We start from the raw sequence: 21,468 nt of genomic DNA, 5'->3' as shown, positions 1-21,468 counted from the left end.
TCAGGAGGCTCCTGTTTTATTTCTTATTTCTTTCTTTTCCTGCTGAAGCTTCTAGAATCAAATAAAATGGAGTCGATGTGACTCACATTCGACACCTTTGATCTATTTACAGTATTTCTGGTGTCGGTTGCATAGCGACACGATGATGATGATGATGATGACACGATAAAGAAAGAAAGAAAAAAAAAAAAAACACCTGGTTTTTTTACACATGAGCGTCACCACAGAACAAAGTGGAGCTGCAGAGACGATTTTAAAACGACCCAGATATGAAGAGTTTGGGGAAACTCGACTCCGACAGAACCAACATCCTCTCACATCTTCATCCTCCCCCTCTTCTTCTTCCTCCTCTGTGTCACTCTTTGACTTTCATGATGAGAAATTACAATGAAAATCCAAATAAATCTTCGTTATTACACTTCGGTGTCGTCGTCTTTACCAATTTAGACTCTCAGTGTTTCTGCACCAAGACACCATTTGGTCTAAAAACCTCTGTTCAGACGTTCAGGCATCAAAATGACAGGAAACAACGTCTTTACACATTAAAAAGAGACGTTCACCAGCGGGAGAGAGAGAGCTGGGTGTGAATATTTATCTATTATATTGTTGGAGGAACTTAATTAATAGATAAGTTGTTGCACCCAAATCTAGGAACAATGAAAATGTTGTAAAAAATGTGGAGATATAAACGTAGAGACCATTCTCATGTTTTTTTTGTTGTCCAAAAATCATAACATTTTGGGAAGATGTTCAGCTCCTAGTTGTTGTTAAAGGTTTGTGCTATGATGTATCTAAGTCTTGTACCGATATATTACTGTATTTTGGCAGCATGACAGGGAAGGTTGTGGTAAAAGAGGACAGATATTTACTGAACATCTTGTTAGCAGCTTGTATGAAAGCAATCAGGAGAAAATGGTACCAGCCAGGAAGCCACCCTCACACAACAGAAACGCTTCATTTTCTTTCCCTTCCATTTTGTAAGACATTTTTTAATACTTTAGTACTTCAAACATTTCCTCTGAAGGATTAATAATTGGTCCTTTACTTGAAATCGACGTGTTTGCATGACACAATTGTATTCGGATCGAAATGTATTCCTATTTTATTCAGATTATTTTATTCCACACGGAATGTTGTTTTCGTGTGGAAGACGAACGAATGTCTGGGAAAATTGTACTGCTAGTACACCCTACTGGAAACAGTTTAAAGCTCATAAGCATTCATATTTTATTGGTACTTGAAGTATTTATAGTGCAGTGTTATGTTGCATCATGCAGTATTTGTGCTTGTTTGTTACCTCGATACATTTAAAGTCATTTCTATTTAATCACTCTAGTCATTAAAGCTTCAGTAAGCGATCCGGTGGTTTTGGCTAACTTCCTGTCAGCAGATGGAGTTAGCAGTCCCCGCCCTCGTCCCTACGTCACCACATTCAGGCGCATCCCTTGGCTGCACACGCAGAGAGGACCGCCCCTTTATGCCGTTCTCTCTCCTCATTGGATAAAGGTTGTAGGATACAAGGAAAGTTTTCTCCTCGGCTCAGAGCAGAGCAGAGTGACTGACAGACCCGTGTTTCAGACCAAACACTCTATATAAGTGATTGCTGTCGGAAGATAGAACTATTTAAGACTTATATTAACACAAACAGTCCGCTTACTTCTGCTTTAATATTAAAAAAACACAGTTTTTGGTAGTAAAATGAGAGTAAAAGGTAAAAAAAAAAAAAAACGGAATTCCCCCAAATCAAAGCGGAAAAAATGGAATTTAGGAAAAAAAAAAACAGATTTTATGGAGCCCTACATGTGTACAAATCAGACGTATAAACACAGACGTTGTTGTTGTGTCCGACCTCCTGCTCCCGGCTGCTGAGGCTGAGTGTGTTACGGCCGACAGACAGGAAGCTTCCTGTCAACACTGATCCATTAACAACAACAACACAAGTCCTGGTCCTGATGAACGAGCTCTAAATGGGATTAAAGTCTCTGAGAACAACAGCAGCAGCAGCAGCTACAGCAGCAGCAGCAGCAGCAGCAGAGAGGCGTCCATGTTGGTGCTGCTCTCAGAGCCAGGCGGCTTCACGGTAACTCAGTCAGCTGGTATTTATAAATAAATAACATAACACAACATCATCATGAATAAATAAATAACACACCACAGTTAAAATACAGACTCATATCAGAGATGTAAACGCTGTCAGAGCGGCTCCTGATTGGTTGGAGGTTAATGTTACGTCACCGCTCTGGTTTTATAAACGTGACCTGCTCCTTGTTTCTGATGACTCATCATGACTCATCGCCCCCCTCCCCTCCCCCTCCCCCCCTCCCCCACCAGCTCTACCCGTCTGACACTCAATAATCAATCATAATTAAGATGTTTCCAATCAGCAGGATTCAGTTTGGTCGATTCACAGAAATAAAATACAGTCCTCAGGTCACGATGAGCCACAGTTTCCTTCTCTCCTTGTTTTGGGTTTAAATAAAACAGCACTGACTGTTTGAGATCAAGACGCTGAAGAATAAAGGTTAAAATAAGTCTGAATAAATAAATAAATAAATAAATAAAGAAAGATCTATTCAAGAAAAATAATGACAACCGTGACCTGTATCTGTGTCAGTGAGGACGTTACACTTCACCCCCGACTCCACCAGGTGAAGGGTTTCCTCCTCTCAGGCTGCATGACACACACACACACACACACCAGGCTCTGTGTGTGTGTGTGTGTAGCTGAGTGTGTGTATTGTGTAGCTGCATCATGATGCAGCGATGCGTTGAGGGCACAGAGCCGTCAGTGTCTGAGCTGCTGCAGCGTCGCTCTGCTCTGTATTGATCTGGTCTCTGATCACAGAGTCGACAGAGTCGACTTCATTTAGAGATTCACTGACTGATTCAAACCCACAGAGACAGAGAGAGGGATAGAGATGGGGGGGGAGAGAAAAAAAGAAATAAGTAAAGAAAGGTAGATTTGAAAGAAAGAAAGAAAAGAAGGAAGAAAGAAAGAAAGAAGTATAGAAAGGTAGAAAGAAAGAAAGAAAAAGAAAGAAAGAAAGAAAGAAAGAAGGAAAGAAAGAAAGAAAGAAAAAGAAAGAAAGAAAGAAAAAGAAAGAAAGAAGTATAGAAAGGTAGAAAGAAAGAAAGAAAGAAAAGAAGGAAGAAAGAAAGAAAGAAAGAAGTATAGAAAGGTAGAAAGAAAGAAAGAAAAAGAAAGAAACAAAGAAAGAAAAAGAAAGAAAGAACTATAGAAAGGTAGAAAGAAAGAAAGAAAGAAGTAAAGAAAGGAAGAAAGAAAGAAAGAAAGAAAGAAAGAAAGAAAGAAAGAAAGAAAAAGAAAGAAGTAAAGAAATAAAAATAAAGAAAGAAAAAGAAAGAAAGAAAAAGAAAGAAGTAAAGAAAGAAAGAAGCAAAAAAAAGCAAAAGGAAAGAAAGAAAGAAAGAAAGCAAAAGGAAAGAAAGAAAGAAAGAAAGAAAGAAAGAAAGAAAGAAAGAAAGAAAGGCCTCAGAGTCCATTCAGGTCTCTACAGGACGACTCTACATCACTGTGGAAAAGTGGAACAGACTAACGAACAAAAAAAAGTCTAAACCAACATAAACTGATGATGTTTGTTGGTCTTGTACCAAACAAACAGGAGAATATGATGCGTTGTCCAGGGCGTCTCCATAGCAACACAACACATATGATGCCGACCATGACCAACAATGTTGAGACACATTTTAACCTTTTAAGAAAAAAAAAACGGTTAAACTTTACTTGGCCAGTCGGTGCAGAGCTCATTCATAAGGCATGACTCAGCATTCATACATTGGGTCACTGTGTGGATAATGAACTGTTCTTGTAGCCTGACAAGCCAGACTATATCACTAAAATGTCTAGTCTGGAAACGGCCGGTAGATCTCGGTTCAATCCAGGGGGCGGGATGAAGGCTGTCTTTCAAACTGCCTCTGCACCGATAGGCCTATTTCACAAGATTCTGAAGTGACGTCACACAGGGTAAATCTACATCCGGTCCGGTCAGCTGCAGCTAGAGCGATTGACAGAGTGGCGACACTTTTCATTCAAACAAACTAATACGACCGCCACAAAAGATTTCATCAGTGAGACTAACATTAATCTCCTAAAAAAAACTCTAACCAGTCAGCGGTAAACCTCTAAAAACCTGTGGATAAAGTTACCTGGATGTAGCTACGAGCATCTGCCTACTATAGCCCCCGGTCGCTGCTCCCTTTGCATTTCTCCCAAACAAGCACATTTCCTAACAGGCGATATCTGGATAAACTGACAACAGGCTGCGGATTTAACTGCGATGTTCTCGCATTAAAGAATATTAAGACTTTTAGCAGCTTTACTGCTATCACCGTCAGTTGCTGCTGAACGGGCGATAGCGATGCTAATTTGTTAGCATTAAGCTAGCGGACGTTATGCTTAGTTAGCATTAAGCTAACGGACTTTATGCTTAGTAGTGGTACTGGCTGTGTGTGGTTTGAAGGTTGTTTCAAATAATGTGGGTTTGAGTGAACCACTTTGATGATTAAATAGCCTACATATTGCCGCTTAATATGTTTTATGTATGGCATTATTACAGTAGGCTAATGATTAGCCGCTAATCTTCCATGTGGACAGTGACAAATAAAACCTTGAAGCAAGAAGATTTTGTTGGAGAACTGACATTGATATACAGTAATTCAGTAACGGTTGTAAACCAGTGTACGGTTTAGTTTTAATATTTTGCCGTTCAAAAGCCAGCTAAACAAAGTCTTTTCCATCATCTCTTCGTATAGCCTACCCTGCTAGAAAAACCAGCATGGAAATGATGCTGGTCTTTGCTGTTTTTGTTTTTTTAGCAGTAGCCAAAACCCACTTCTTTCTCAGGTCTTTCTTTCGGAAACTCATGGAAATGCAAGTACGGCTGTTTTTGTCTAGAATTTGTACACTGAGGTGCAGCTGAAGCTTTTATTTTTGGATTCAGCCATTGCGCTTCCCCGACCGGAAGTAGTTTTACCCTGTAACGGAAACCGGAAGTACCTAAACCCGGAAGTCGTGAAATAGGCCTATTGGGCACGACCATCAGAGCAAAGAGCAGGATGACGTTAGCCTGACAAGCCAATTAAAATGTATGTCGTCATGGCGTTAAGCCGCCCAACGACTCTCTAAACAGATAGAGCGCTGTTATGAAAAAGTTCCTATGGCTCGTTTCTAGACCCACCTACGGAGCAAATATTTTTGCTGCCGCTAGGGTGCAGCTAGATTTCTAGGCTACTGTTCTTGTATTTCCAGGTGCAATTAGGGAAATTTTATTTTGAAAACGATTCTGAGTTTGTTATTCCATAGCAGTGTAAGCCGATGTATGAATGCTGAGTCATGCCTTATGAAGCCGTCATGAATGCATTACTAAAAAATGACAAAAAGTCTTATGAATCAATGTCTTTGAACCAACAGATCTTATGAGCCTGATGCCGATGAGCTGCTGCAGACGGTGACCTCTGACCTCTGACCTCTGATGAAGCTCAGTGAGGAAACATGAGGGAGAGGAAGTGAGGGTGATGTAAGGAGGAGAAGGAGAAGGAGGAGGAGAGCGACCGCTGCATCAGAGTTTATTCCTGTGGGCGAGCGTCAGTGCAGCGACTCCGCTCAGTCTCTTTAACCAACGCTTCATCGGCCGCCGCTCACACGGACGGGTCACAACGACGCTATTTATAGCTCTGCTTTTTTATTCTGCTCTGCTTTTTAGTCTGAGGAACCGGCAGCTGGTGCCGCCACTCAGGAGACGACGGAGGATCTTCTGTTAGCGAACACCGAGACGACCGCAAACCCACTGTACGTCTTTATTCTGCTCCCTGGGGCACACTGCAAAAACTCAAACTCTGACCAAGAATATTTGTCTTATTTCTACTCAAAACAGTGGGCCTCATTCACGAACCGTTCTTAAGAACAAATTTGTTCTTAAGTCCTACTTACGAAGTTTTTACGAAGATTGTGGCATTCATGAATGTTTTCTTATCCAGAATTTGTTCTTAACTAAGAACAAAATCTACGAACAGTCAGGAGTATACTTACGCACTTTTAAGTGCTGAGACTTCTGCAAAAATAACCGATTATAGCGTTTTCTTTTGTTCTGCAGTTGTATGACATAATATGATTTTAATAAGAATTATTTTCTTATCTTTTATTATGTTTTTAATAATCATATATTAATAATAATAATTGACAAATCATTGCAGTTTCTTAAAAAAAACATTATAGACACTTAATTCATATCAATTCTTTTTTTCTCTTTTTTTTGGGGGGGGGGGGGGGGGTAAATGTGTTGTTTGTTGTTGTTGTGCGCAACATACAGCTGCCGATATGATTTTTTTTTCCTAATTGCGGGCTGCAACAGTGCACTTACTGTAAGTGTTCACACTACACACAACTGTTTTTTTTTTTCATATGTGATAATATGATGATATTTATGATGGCACACGTGAGAGTGTGGTCTCTCTGATAACAACCCGAAGAGCTGCATCCACTGCTGACGCTACTAACTATAGCCTAAATATAAATACAAAAATATAAACTAAATATAAGCCTTTTGTTTGTTTCTTTGTTTCATTCCTGCCGCAGTAGCGCCACTTCACTACTTAAGTTCTTTTTACGTTTGGAGTCTGGTGCTCCCTCCCAGATTTTCATTTGAGCGTTTCAACTTTCTTTCTCACTTCACCTTCTCTGCTCAGTGCCTGTGGGTTCTGTGTGCACACGGCCCTGCAGTCTCATGCCCTTTTACGGGCATTGATGGGGCTGTTACCTATGCTAATCCTATGTTAATTAGACTCACCTGGCACACGCCCTCAACTTACGAGGAGATGGCATAAGAACACAGCTGCGAACAATTCTGAGGCTTACGAACGCGTTGATGAATCTGACGTAGGGTTTTCTTAAGGAACTTCTTAAGAACAACTTAAAGCAGATATCAGTGGAATGTTTTTGTTAATATAAGTCCTAAATAGTCCTATTTTCCGTCAGCAATCACTTACATGAAGTATTTCAGCCTAAACACGAGTCTCTCCGTCACTCTGCTCTGCTGTAACCCGAGGAGAAAATTTTCCTTGTGGGATACAAGTGTTATCCAATGAGGAGAGAGAACGGCATGAAGGGCTGTGTGTGCAGCCAAGGGATGCGCGTGAATGTGGTGACGTAGCACGAGGACCAATTGATGCCTGACAAGGGCGGGGGCTGCTAACTCATGGTGCGTTCAAAGAAACTCGTACTTTGTGTTTTTCCTTCCTGTGAAGTCATACCAGTTCGATCTGGTACGAGTTCACGGGTCGGAAGTTACGAGTGGCCGTTATAGGGAACTTTCACAGACAACAGGATGGTAAAAACACGAGCTACGGGTTACCTGGAACGCTACCAAGTCGTAGTTGTGACTTGAAGCTGTAACTTACGGTTTCAAAAGCCTGCCTTGAACGCAGCATTAGCCGAAACGGCCGTGAAGCTGATATCTGCTTTAAGAAAGAATCTAAGAAGATTCTTAAGAAGATATTGGTGAATGAGGCCCAATCTCATTATACTTAAGATAAGACTCATCACATAAAAAGCAGCTTGTTTTTAGACACCTTTTACTTCTTTCAAGGATTTTTTTTACTTGAAATAAGTAGAAAAAAATTGATAGTGGAGCAAGTTTTTCTTTCTTATTACAAGCACAAAAAAAACTTGCTTTCACTAGCAGATTTTTCACCTTATTTCAAGTGAAAATTTGTTTGAAACAAGTGAAAATTATCTAAAAACAAGTTCATTTTTAGTTGATGAGTCTTATTTTAAGTGGAAAGAGATTCGTTTTGACTAGAAATTAGACATTTTGACAAGAAATAAGACAAATATTCTTGCAAAGATTTTGAGTTTTTGCAGTGCAGAGCTTCTACATCATGTGGAAAATTATTATAAATTCAGTCACAGTCATTAATTGTTTTGTTCTTTTTTTTGCTCCAACAAAAGTAGAAATCAGCAAAAATGTATATTTACTCACTAAATATTTTGATGCAATTGCTTAAAGAGGAACTTGATCGAACGTTGTGTACGTTTGAACACAAAGGGAGAGAAATAGAAGCTCATTCACTTTACCATTAATTTCACTTTACCATCTCACCTTTATTATTTATTGAAAGGCACAGATTATGTTTTCCCTTTTGCGATAACTGCTTGTTGGCTCTTTTGTATTTGTGTTACAATAAACACTGATCATGGAGCCTTGGAGTTTTTGGACGCGTCACAAAAGAGCTCACCGTGTTCGTTTACAAGCGTCTCTAGCGGTCACGTCAATATTGCATCTAGCGTCACGATGCCTCGCGTTGTTTGCAGCAAGTATATCACAGACCATTACTTTAAATGTAGACACGTCATGTGCGCTCACAACCCAAAGACACGCTTGTCATTTTCGTGTTATTATAGGTTTTGTGGCTCTGAGTGGGTTCTAATGGGGAGTGGGAAAGGGCACAGACAGCTCCTTTAATCAGCCAAGTTACATTTAAGACTTTTTAAGACTTTTTTAAAGCCACTTGAAATGAAATTTAAGACCGACTTCATAATAAACACAAATGCAGAAAAAAGAAAAAAAAACACCACATCAATTACATAAGGTTAGGGACAATTTTACCCACTTTCCTATGTGATCCAAGGTAAAGTGACTGCTACATGAACATTGGATTGTGTCTCTTTCCAGCTGTCCTTTCAAAATAAATGCATAAAAAGTCTGAAAAAAAAAAAAAAAACACTGACTCTGGAGCTGGAGGCGGTGAGAAATGTAGCGTTGACGGCCGCCACTAACTTCTCTATGTCGGAATGTTACCAATTATTTTGAGATTTGAGACTAATTACAACCATAAAATACCACTTACCAAGTGTTAACATTTTTAAGACTTTTGAAAAATTGATTGAAGACATTTTAATGCCAATCAAGGCCTTGTTTTTAGATTAAAGGGATAGTAGCATTTTTTAAAGTGGGGTTGTATGATCTACAAATAGCCCCTAAGTACTTTAATTGCAGTAGAAGACTCTCTGCACTCCTCCTGTTAGCAACGCCAGCCCATAATAGCCCTGCCCAGAGATTTACAACATACAGTGTTGTGAATGGACCCAAAGAAACGGCCTATTTTCGTGGCCTAAAAGAGGTTTTACCTGAAAAAAAAAATACACAGCTCCATTGTTCGCTATAATATAATTTTTTCCAGCCCTTCAAAGTGCAGGAAAAACACAGTTTTTATTTGGAGCTAACCAAGTCACGTATCCCTCCGCCCAGGGTTAGCGCCCACCTATCAGCAGTTGGTTAGCTCCAAATAAAAACTGCGTTTTTCCTGCATTTTGAAGGGCTGGAAAAAATTGTATTATAGCAGAGGTTGCGCTAGACTTTTTCGTCGCCGGTCATTTTGACTGACGGGGTCATAAAAATTCCGTCATAATCTATTTTTACCGGTCACTTTAATTTTTTTAAAATGATAATAATGCCATATTCAATAGCATTCAATTTTAATTCATGTTTAATTCATATCTAGTCCAAACAAATTGAACAGAGAATGCTCCGGAGCAGAGTCTGCGTCAGAGCACATCTAACCGTGGGTCATCAGTGAATGCGGGGGTCACTTTCTACCACTCAACATCTAAATACAACGTAAATACCTGATGATGACATCAGTTTTCTGTCAACAATCAACATGCTAACCCATGTGTTATACCAAAACATCCAAAGGAGCACGTTTTCACATAGACATCGCATAGTGCACTGGCGTTAGCTCTCTCTCTCTCTCTCTCTCTGCCTCTCATCTCTCTTTTACGCACGCACGCAGCCATTGCGCATCACTGAAACAACTGAAGCTATAGACCACACAGCCAGATGCAGCACAAATTCAGACAGGACCAACCCACTCAGCTTTACGTGTTATAAACAATGCCACGGCGGGCAAAATACATTAAAATAAGGCTTAACGTTACCTTTAGAAGAGTTGTGCGCGGCGAGTGTGTGAAACGGTGATGTCCTACCCCCACCGCTCTACCTGTACCGAGACACACCGCTGTAGCTACAGCTACGTAACTTAACAGCTGACTACTGTCGGTCCCTCGGACACTGCAGCTAAATCTCGCCCGTTAAATCATTATCGACCGTCATATTTGCAGTGACACGACTCCCAGTCAACATTTAATCCACTTGAAGGAGTTTGAATACTGCGGGGAAGCTTTCTGTCTTCTTCTCTGTTGTTGGTGTTTGTGTGGCAGCACTAACAGCGCCACGCACGCTCCACACAGGCCTGGGGTATGTACTACAGCGTTTTCTACTGAGCGCACCAGCCAGCTGTGAGTTTTTCTTTTTTAATCTAATTCTCACCGTAGTTACTTTGTGACATTGTATATGTTTTATATCGTTATCCACCGCTCCATGTATTGATTATCCGCCGGCTTCATTGTAAACAAATGCACATGGCCAGACGGCCATGGGTGTGAATTGCAATCTGTCAAAATGACGGATGGCCTCAAAATTTTTCCGTCACCGTTTTAAAAAAACGGTCAATGACGGAAAATATCCGGTTAACGCGACCCCTGATTATAGCGAACAATGGAATCAAATGGCGTTGCTAACGGGAGGAGTGCAGAGAGTCTTCTACTGCAATTAAAGTACTTAGGGGCTATTTGTAGATCATACAACCCCACTTTAAAAAAATGCTACTATCCCTTTAATGAATTCAATGCCTTTTAAGACTTTTTGAGGATCCATAAGAACCCTGTTAATGCTAAAGGTTGTCAGTCGCCCCCTGGTTAAACAGAGCTGAGGACAGAGTGTCTCTCATGTGATCTGATCCTCAGCGCTTCATAAAGTCTTCCTGTCGTGTCTCTCTGCTGCTCGGCCTCAGGCAGATTTCCTACATATTGTTAATGTGAGCTGTAACACTAACCCTCACTAAGCTGTGGACAATAGGAGGCTAACGCTGCCTTCAAGTGCTTCTTTTAATCCTCCGGAGTTTTCACCGTCGTTGTTGTTGATGACAAACTGAACCCTGAGTCAGTGAAGCAGCCGTGGTTCATCTACACCTGACACACACACACACAGGACTTTAATTACTGCTTCTTTTGTCGAGTCACACACGACCACAAACTGTCAAAAACAACGAGGTAATGATGATAATGTAACCATGGAAACAGCCGTGTGAAGAGTTAACCCCCTGTTTAGTCAACAGCTGGTTCAAGGTGACACTGTGACAGTTGAGGTGTCGCTCAAAATCACAATATCTGCCCAAATACTGACAATATATGATGTTTTTTTGTGTATAATACATTATTATTAGTAGTCGTAGTCGTATATAAGGCTGGGTATCGCTACTGATTTATTGGATTGATTTGATTCCGATTCACAAGGTCCCGATTTGATTCAATATTGATAAATTTTGATATTTCAGCTTTGATGCTAATGTGCTTGGTTATGAAAGAGATTTTCACAAAACTAATGTTGTACGACGTGGTGCATTAATAAAAATATTCACGTTTACATTAAATTGACCGAAAAGCAGTTACATCAATGCACATTTCTGCACATTTGACCCACTTGAGAAGTAACAGTGCAATGGCTACGTTAAAAGATCGATCTAAGGATTTAATGAATCGATATCAGATCTTTGTGAAGATCGATATGAATCTGAAAATCTATTTTTAAACACAGCCCTAGTTGTATTAGTATTAATATTACAAGTAGTGGTGTTATTATTGTAAAATCACTGAGTTGCAGTCACAGTTCAGAGGAACCACTCACGGTGCTGAGATTTCCTTTTGTCAAAACCTGCCCTTGAACTCACCACCACACATTCAAATTTCTTTTCTCCAGAGTTATTTACAAGTGCAGGTTTAACTACTGAGTACTACATCTATTTAATAATAATAATAATAAGTACAGCGATTGATCTGCTTGGTGCTACAGAAATATCCAATATTCACTCCGTTGTGTGACCTACAAACACACTGCAACACAACAACAACCACACAACAATAAGATCATTATAATTAGCCGGAGAGACAGTGACTGTACGTCTCTTCCTCCCGTCGTGTCACCACCAGCCTGTTGGTCGACCGTGTGCTCTCAGCGTGTAATTACTGTGTTTTCCTGCAGCAGCACTTGAATGCAGGGAAAGTGCAGCCACGGGCGTGTGTGTGTGTGTGTGTGTGTGTGAGCAGCATCACAGTAGAGTGAGTAACTAGGCTGCTGCAGCTGAGTGGTATCACCGCTCGCCTGCAGCCACATGCTCCGCCACCGCAGCATTAGACCACCGCGGCACCGAGGGCTCATGGGTAACGAGCCGTACGCTGCTCCCGTTTTATACCTGTCTCAACCAAAATATATTATATTCTTCTAACTTAGCTTTTTGTGATCCTTGAGGCATTAATGGTTCCCAACCTGTTTTGGCTCGTGACCCCGTTTTGACATCACAAATTTCTGGCGTCCTGTCAACCAAGATGTTTTTATATGCTGCATTTTATTTGAACTCGATTTATATTCGAGAAAGTTAAAGTAGAGATACAGTTGTTTGAGATTGTGTGTGGTGTTTTAATCAGAATTTTAAAAAGAATAATAATTATGTTTTGTTTGTAAGTTGTTTTAGAGGTAAATACAGAGACTGCTTGATGAAAAACTGTCCCTGAAGGCAACGTGCATCAGCGGTTTTACATGTATTTCCCTCTAAAACAACTCTGTCTGGTAACGTTGTGTTATTATCTCATAGCGTGGTGAATGTGCAGGTCACAACTTGTCCACCAGAGCGTTGTGGAGTTGTTGGATTGTGTATTTGATGAGTTTGATGAGGGAAACCAAGAAATCCCATAATGAGCCTCCGTAGCGTAGCTCTGAGCAGCTCACGGCTCTGCTCCGCCGTTCTAAAAATAGCTTGCATAGATTGCAAATAAAGGTAAAGAACCTACTGCTATGACTATAGGGATTATGGCAATGGGCCAATTTGCCAAAAATGTTGAACTATCCCTTTAAGGTGTCTTGTAAATGAATTTTTTTGAATTACCGTCTCACGCATGGCCATCCTGGATTTCCGACTGTAAAATATGAAACATTTAAATCTATATAGCTCCTGATCTATACATCCTACAGAGACAACTGACCACATTTTCTTTTTGTCTTGGCATGAGAATTTCGTTTTGATGGAGATTACCATGATTAATTCATGTATGGTACAGAAAAACTCAAATAAACACAATTTTTTTATTTAAAAAAATGGCCAAATTTGGTCACAGGAACTCCTCCCACATGCACACCATTGATATATTTTCTCTAACTTTTATATTTTTACAATTTTCAAGATGTCAAGTAAACTAATGTAGTGAATTTCTTTTATTTTTGTGGCTTTTTCTTTCACTTTCCTGTGTGAGCTTCTCTGCAGAACTTTGTGCACATGTGTTTTTTTTTTTTTTTTTTACCTTGTTTCTTATCTTGGATGTTATGAAAGTAACCCACTCTATCTTCTATTTCAGAGTCTGGCACTCGGCTCGTTCTGCTGCTCTGCCTTAATACAAAGCAGGAATCAAACAGAGTTGTCGTGAGGACGCGTCTCCTCCGTCTTCCTCCGCAGCTGAACAGAACAGACGAGGAGACGAGTGCAGCACTTTAACTTTTCTCTTGGTTTTCTGTGCTGAAGGCAAAGAAACCACTCGACGACGCTCTCTTAAACTTTCTGAATCAGCTCCTCCAAAAAAAAAAGAAGAAGATGCATCAGACGAGTCTCTGTGTTTGTCTGCTGCAGGATTCAGACGTGTTCATCTGCTTTAAGATTTATACATCTGATGCTATAGCTGTTTATATATATATCTGTACTACATGGTCCTACATATATTCTTATCGTATCTGCACTCACCTTAACTCTACATCATTTTTGTCTGTATTTCAGATTTATTTATCACTGCTACATTGATTCATCATTAACCCGTCTGATGTATTTTTATTTATTTATTCATATGCTACAATATTTTCTATTCGCTGCTACCCAGTCCTGTATAAATATTCTTCATTATCAGACTCGTCTCATCCTAATTTTCACTTTATGTTGTCGTCTCATTTTTATTTTCTCTATGCGCCTTAGAATTGTCCTCTGGGGACAAATAAAGTTTTTGGGATTTTAAATTTGTTTTTAAATCTAAATGAAATTAATACCAACACAGGAAACAACAGCAGCATCACATCACATGGATGAACCACAGACACAGAGGAGGAAATTCAATCACTGTGGCCGAGCTTCGTTGTAAGAAATAAATAAACACAGACACAAAGTGTTGTGTTTTCCTGCAGATCTCATCATATATTAAACTGAATCACCACCATGTTTATTTGTCTCCAACCAGCAAGTTGCAGGAAATAACTTCTGTCTGACTCCGCCTCCTAACTCACTGATAATCCAAATATGGTCAAAGAGGAAGGACATGGGTGGAGTTGAGACTGAAAATAGAGACTTCAGTTTGTGACTGGTCTTCACCAGTGACAGCGTCATCTTTACTTAAAATCTTCCTCCTTTAGAAATGAGGAACTGTTTTTTTCTGATGCATCGTGTGTTGAACTTAAAGCTATAGTGCGTAACTTCTACGTGTCTGTAAATATCCGTTTCACCCAAGCCACTACAAGAGGAGATGATACAACGCTGATGAAGACGTTCGGCTCCCCTAACGCCTCGCGGTATTTTTCAGTATTTGTTCTTTTTGTATTTGGTGTCTTTGGCGACATTCCCGCGTTGGCGCACAGGAAATAACGCGTTCTACTGGGTTTTACCTGACAACGAGAAGGGAGGGGGGAGGAGAGCGCTGCTAGAAGCAACATGGCGGAGAACCAGAAGAAGCGAACAAGAGGTTCAGAAGTGGCTCTTACTAAAAAGAAAAAGCCTTCCTGTTCGGCAGAAGGTCTGTTGGCCAAGAAAGAGAGAGACAAATGGTATCTGTGGGGAGGCGAGGGGCAGGTTACACCGGGCCATACGCCATATTGAGGCGCCGGCCGTATCGTTGTAATAACGCAGAAATCCTCTAGGGGGCGATAGAAGTTACGCAATAAAGCTTTAAATACTGGACGGTGGAGATTTTGACCAGTTTGTGACGCCAGATGGAAAAGTCAGAGAAACACCAGAGTCGTTAAGATTCATCCTCAGGAGGTCACGAACATCTGCAGCCAAACACATCCAATACTTTCCTATTTTAACTAAAGGAAAATCTCTTTTCAACCTGCACCCTGATGAAGCTCCTGGTGGTGGATTATCTCCCATCAGCCCTCACTCAGGGCAGGTCATGTTGTCACTAGGGATGTCACGATTACCGGTAGTTCTTTTCACAATTAATCGCGGTATTAAACACCACAATTAATTAATCGTAAAGATTCCTAAATACCGTCACTTCCCAAAAAAGATTATGTCGTAACCATATTGGCAGATGAGCGCCAAAATAAAGGTAAATGCTCAGATACTGGTCCATTTAACTAACGTAACATTAAATTGGTAGGAATTTAAATGTTCGCCTGTCATTTGTATTTAAAAAAAAACAACAAAACAAAACAAAAAACGACTAAGATAAGTGTAAACATTTGGTCTAGATGACAATTTATAACCTGAATATTTCAAACACTTCCACTGGGAGTTAATAATTAGTCATATATTAATAGATACTTGAAATATTTTCTGTAAACAATTAGTATTGTAATCATATTTTGATTATATTTGATTATACACATTAATAGTGTTGATTCATAGAAATGAATTAATGCATAATCGTGATAATCGTAACACTGTGATTATTTATCTGACAATAATCGTACCAAGAAAATGTATAATCCTGACATATAGTTGTCACTGAGCTCCAGTCAGTTAATCTGTGCTCCACTCGGTCGGTTCGGCCTTTCAGATTCAAAACGAGGATGAAATCAAGTACCTGACCCGCCACGCCCCCCCACCGCCACCACCACCACCGGCTCATTAAAGCTGTTAAAATGTGGACATCAAATATGGAGGAGCAGGTAGAAAAGGCTCGTTCAAGGACCACAATGGATAAAGAGTCACACACACACACACACACACACACACACACTGGTCCTCCCCCATTTTCAGCTGCTGAATAATTCATGTCATGAGGTTTCAATAATTCATGGGAATAACATGACAGGAGCGACTGCTGCCTCCTCTGGGGATGAATAAATAAATGAGTGAATGAATGAAAGGCCTGAAATTAACGGCAGGATCAGAGTTCGAGCTGACGACGACGACGACGACGACGGCCGCTTCACGTCCAGTTTTGATGCTGCAGACAAGTTTTTGACGTCCGACTGAATTAAAGACCCATCGTCTTCCTTCATCTCAGTTTTATTTAACCCTGAATCAAGGCCTGTGTGTGTCTCTACGTGAGGTCGTCTCAGCCCGTCGTGGGCGGAGCCCGGGACATCTGATATATAATGAACACATTAACAAAACCGTCAGCTGGCGTCGCCTCCCTCAGCTCAGGTTTCTGTCCTGTGTCTTTTTTTTATCCTGTCTTTCACTCATCTAAAGGACAAACTGGACGTTTCTCATCTACTCAAACTCAAAACCCAGCAACAAAACTACAACATGCCCATAATTAGAAATGCTGTTTGTATAAAAAAAGAGACGGTTTGTGCACCAAGTATCAAAAAGTTGATGCATCTTTTTCCTTTAAATGCATCAAAGTCCTGCACCAAACCAAAACTCTATCTTTGGCTTTTATACCATGTAGGTTGTTGATGTTATGTGCATGGATATTTCATCTGGGGTGGACAGTCTATTTATTTATCATGTTTGTATTGTGTTTATTTTACTGTACAGCACTTAGGAAACATTTGTGTTCATTTAAAATTGTGCTTTATAAATAAAATGGAAAACGGATTGGAACTAATCTCGACTGACACATCAACACAAGTCAATAATGAATCTGAGTCTTAAATTTACACAACATTACTGTCTCCAGATGATTTTCTGACTGTTCTATGACAATATCTGTTAGTTTTTATGGGTGATACTTCATAACGCAGCAAATGTCTCCTTTACATTAGCGGCTGCAACTAACAATTATTTTCATTATCGATTAATCTGTTGATTATTTAAACAATGAATCAATTAGCTGTTTGGTCAATAAAATGTTAAAAAATGTTGAAAAACATCAATCAGTGTTTCCAAAACTACCAGACGACGTCCTCAAATGTCTTGTTTTGTCCATAAACCAAAGAGAGACTCAGTTTATTGTCATAAAGGAACAAAGAAACCAGAAATATTCACATTGAAGAAGCTGGAATCAGAGAATCTGGACTTTTTTTCTTTAAAAAACTACTCAAACCGATTATTAGATTATCAAAACAGTTGACGGTTAATGTAATAATCCATTATTGTTTGATTAATTGATTCATTGTTGCAGCTCTACTCTACATTGACCTCTATCACTCTGCCTGTTCAGTCTTGTAACGTTCGGTACGGAGAAAAACTACCGTCTAACGCCTCAATGTTTCCATCCTTGTCTATTTATTTACTCTATTCTTTAATAAAAATGGATAAACAAACATTAGGAGTCTGGGTTTCTCAGAGCAGAGTGATGTCGACTACAGGCCTGGACCAGATGGAGCTGCTCTCAGAGACAGAATTAAAACACAAGTTGTTTCAGTCTTGATCCTGTAGCTACACACGCTGGAACAAAACAACTTTTTTAGCCTTAACGCATCAAACTCAAACAACAGCAACATCTAGAAAAACGCTGCTACGACATCACATCCCATCATCTGAAGCAGCTCCAGCCTCTTACCTGTGTGGACGACGGTCATGACTCACACTCCTCTGTCTCTCTCTCTAACAGTGAACTGAACTGTGACACGACAACCGGAGGTTAAACTCAAACACAAACGCTTCTCTCTACTCGCTATACGGTTCGGTTGGCTGCTAGGTGACCCGGCGGTTGCCACGGAAACGGGGATACCCATGCATCCCCGCGGCCGCCCATTCAGAGGGACGAGGTGGTGTCAGGGAGGGATGTCATGTCGTGTGGAAGTGGAGGTGTCGGCTGTCTGGGTGTGAGGTGTCAGTCTGAGAAACATGAAACCTCTTCAGCGAGTTTAACCTCTGACTCAGTTATTCTCTGTTTCTTATTTTCATTTCATTTGGTTCATCACTGATCTGGGATCTAACGAAGAAGCAATGAAAAGGAAAACCTCACGCAGCAAAAAACAAACTAACTAACCAGTTTAAACCCCAAACCTGAGAGCACCTGAAACACTGTTTATCATCCTCCAACAAGTGCAGTGAATCAAAAGCAGTTCAAGCAAAATAGAAAAACTATATGTAAACTGCAAACATTCACATTTGTTAAAATTTGTCGTAAAGCTCATAAATTAATCTGATGTGTACTAGGCATGCGCACGGTATCTGCTAATCAGTTACAAATTATTACCCAGTTAACCTAGGATTAAAAGAATGGCATGTTAGAGCACAGAGTCTAGTGTCGGATCAAACGCCATGGTTCGGGTTTTTCGTAGCGTTAAACAGTTTCGGATCAAACAACGTGGTTTGTTGCTGTGTAAAAGCATTTTTAGATCACGCCTCAAACTTTCAAACCTCTGACCAGAATGTGTGGTTGTTCCCTCGGGGTGAAGCCGTAGGGAGCTTTCTGTTAGAAAATACAAACATCCTGAAACCTTCCCAGTTATTTCCTGAGACGATGCGAAGCGGAGAGGAGCGGAGTCGCCAACATGTAGTGAGGACTAATAAATAAGCACCGCTAATGACTGAAAAAAAAAAACTGCATTTATGAGTCATTCTATTTTTATTAAAGTAATCGGTTACTTTAGTAAGACCAGGTTAGGTTACTCGGTTAGAAAATTACTTGAAATGCCCATGGCTAATGTGTACAGTGCTTTTAATTACTGACCAAACCGTTTAACCCTCTTGTTGTCCTTCTCGGTCAAATTGATCCAATCTGTTCCCTTCCTTCCTTCCTTCCTTTCTCCCTTCTTTCTTTCCACAATCCTTTTCCCCTTCCTTCCTTCCCTTCGTCCTGACTTCTTCTTCCAATTGACCCAATCTGTTCCCACCCTCCATATTTCTTTCTTTCCTTCCTTCCTTCCTTCCTTACTTCTTCCTTCCTTTTTGACCCAATTGACTCAATCTGTTCAACTATCTTACCTTTCTTTTTTCCCTTCCTTCTTTCCTCCCATCTCTCCCTTTGTCCCTTTGAGGGGGTGGGAGTTTATAAGTTTTACTTCTTCTCACTCCTTTTCGAATATGTATTCTATATCTCATGTTTAAATGTTTTGTCTTATTCTCTTTTTTTATTATTTTATTTTCATATTCGAAATAAACACTTCAATCTATCAATCAATCAATCAATCCCTGACCCAGGAGGACAACAGGAAGGTTAAATAAGACCTGGGTGCTGATAAAATAGAAATCACCAAGAACAACGGCTGCATAACACACACATCATCCTAACACGGTAACTTTAGATAAGAAACACATGAAGTCGACTTTGTTTTGCATGTTGTCATAGTTAGAGACAGTATCACTGCTAAGTTTAAACATGAAAAAACACTGACTGAGCAGCCTTCATGTTTAAATGTCGACCTAACCTGAGAAATAAGAGACTCTAACTTTAGTAACCTGTCTTTAAATAATCCCGAATCATCCTTGTTGTTTTAGTTCATCGCTGTGGAACCGGAGAGACACAGTGTCATGTCTGAGTCTGGGTTGTTTGTGTGGTGTCTGTGATGATGGAGGAGTCTGAGGAGGAGGTGAAGGGGGTGAAGGAGGGGTGAGGGGGGTGAGGGTGAGGCAGCACTCACCTCTCTTGATGTGCTTGAGTTGTCTCTCGGCCTCGTCTCGCTCCTCCGTCAGTCTGTTGCACTGCAGAGACAGAGTGAAGCCGTTAGATCACGTTCCACTACAGACTGAACACACAACAGGTCACCGATACCAGCAGAGTACTGTTACACACACACACACACACACACACACACACACACACACACACACACACACACACACACACACACACACACACACACACACACACACACACACACACACACACACACACACACAGGGTTTGCACAATTGGCCGTTGCAGAGCTCTGGTTTCATCTTTAAACACTTTAACACAGTTGGAAACAGGGACAACAAAGAAACTGAAATGTTATGTAAAGATTGATGCAAAAAATAATAAAAATAAATATTCCAGTTAGAGTGGTCGATAGTTCAGACATAGAGCAACGAAGCAATGAAAGTAGAGCTTTAAAATTTGTGTTGTAGTCGTCCAGACCGGTCTTTAGTCCACATCTTCAAGGTCTTGGTTTTGTCTTGGTCTCAGTCGAGCAGTGATGTCTTTTTCTTGTTTTTTAACCACAAATGTCTCTCTGTCCCGGTCTCACTTTGGTTTATGTGATGTAATTCAATAACTTTAAGATAATTTAAATAGTTGTACTGCAGTATCTGCTTGTGTAACCATGGTAACAACTTGGTGTCACTAGTGTCGACAGTGGGAGGAGACTTCGGCAGGTTCTGTGCCCTGGTCTCTGCAGGTTTCACCAGCTCAAATTTAAGACTTTTTAAGACCATTATGGATGAAATTTAAGACCTATCATGACAAATAAAAAACGTACAAAAGAAATGCGGAGTCACAAAATTAAAAATTGATTGCAATATATAAGTTGCGTGTTAGGCTTGTTTGTAGTTGAAAATACATTCAATAAAGCACAATGAAGTGTCGGGAGCATTTTATTGAGCATTTGCAGTAGCGAGGGCTCTACCATAACATTTTTCCCAAGGAGCACGCCTAAAGCACGCCTAAAGTAAAATTTCAACTTCTTTGATCAACAGACACGAGCCATAACCTGTTCTGTATTATGACCAACACAATATTTGACACATGAAGTAAATACATTGGCCTTTGGTCACCCCTATATATTATGGTATTAAACTAAATATTTTTATTTAACTAGGCTAGTTAAATTACAGTAGCATTACTGATTTGTTGAACTTACAGGCTTGTTACTAAGTATGTATTAATTATCATGATAAATAAAACTCAACCTGTCACACAGCTCCATGTTGTCTCTGTGTGGCGTTCAGTGACAGTCAGGACAGTCTGAGGACAGACAGCTCTGAGGTTGAAGTTTATATTAATGCACCGTGACACTGTGGCAGGTCTCTGTACGTCTTCACCACAGATCACAGATCAGCTGTAGTAGAGGAAACTCCGCTGTTCTCAGCTCCACCGCGAGGAGCGCTTTTTTTTTTTTTTTTTTTTTTTTTTAATTACCTCCAGTAGCGACCTTCTTTTTACAGTCTGGTAACGACCGGCTAATATACGAGAGAGGATACTGTAAACCAGCGCAGATCCGCTGTATTTATCAAAGCGTCACCACCATGCTGAAGCAGCGGGTCTGTTTGAGCTGCGTTCATGAAGTTAGAGGCTGCTTTTAAACTCTTCAGGCAGTGATC

The 21,468-nt window shown here is 40.3% G+C and overlaps 1 protein-coding gene across 1 annotated transcript in view; it reads right to left on the bottom strand.

Moving 5' to 3' along the window:
* Positions 1–21,468, bottom strand: part of shtn3 (shootin 3) — a gene marked incomplete at both ends in the record, with an annotated part of 54,417 nt that overhangs the window by 21,102 nt on the left and 11,847 nt on the right. The window contains one exon of the mRNA XM_083981174.1: positions 19,812–19,872. Within this exon, the coding sequence (XP_083837300.1) occupies positions 19,812–19,872 (61 nt within the window). The remainder of the gene's footprint in view (positions 1–19,811; positions 19,873–21,468) is intronic.

Source organism: Trachurus trachurus (genome assembly GCF_905171665.1).
Source record: "Trachurus trachurus genome assembly, chromosome: 10".
Classification (NCBI taxonomy): domain Eukaryota; kingdom Metazoa; phylum Chordata; class Actinopteri; order Carangiformes; family Carangidae; genus Trachurus; species Trachurus trachurus.
The sequence above is the reverse complement of the archived record's forward strand: the minus strand, read 5'-3'. Positions and strand labels throughout refer to the sequence as shown.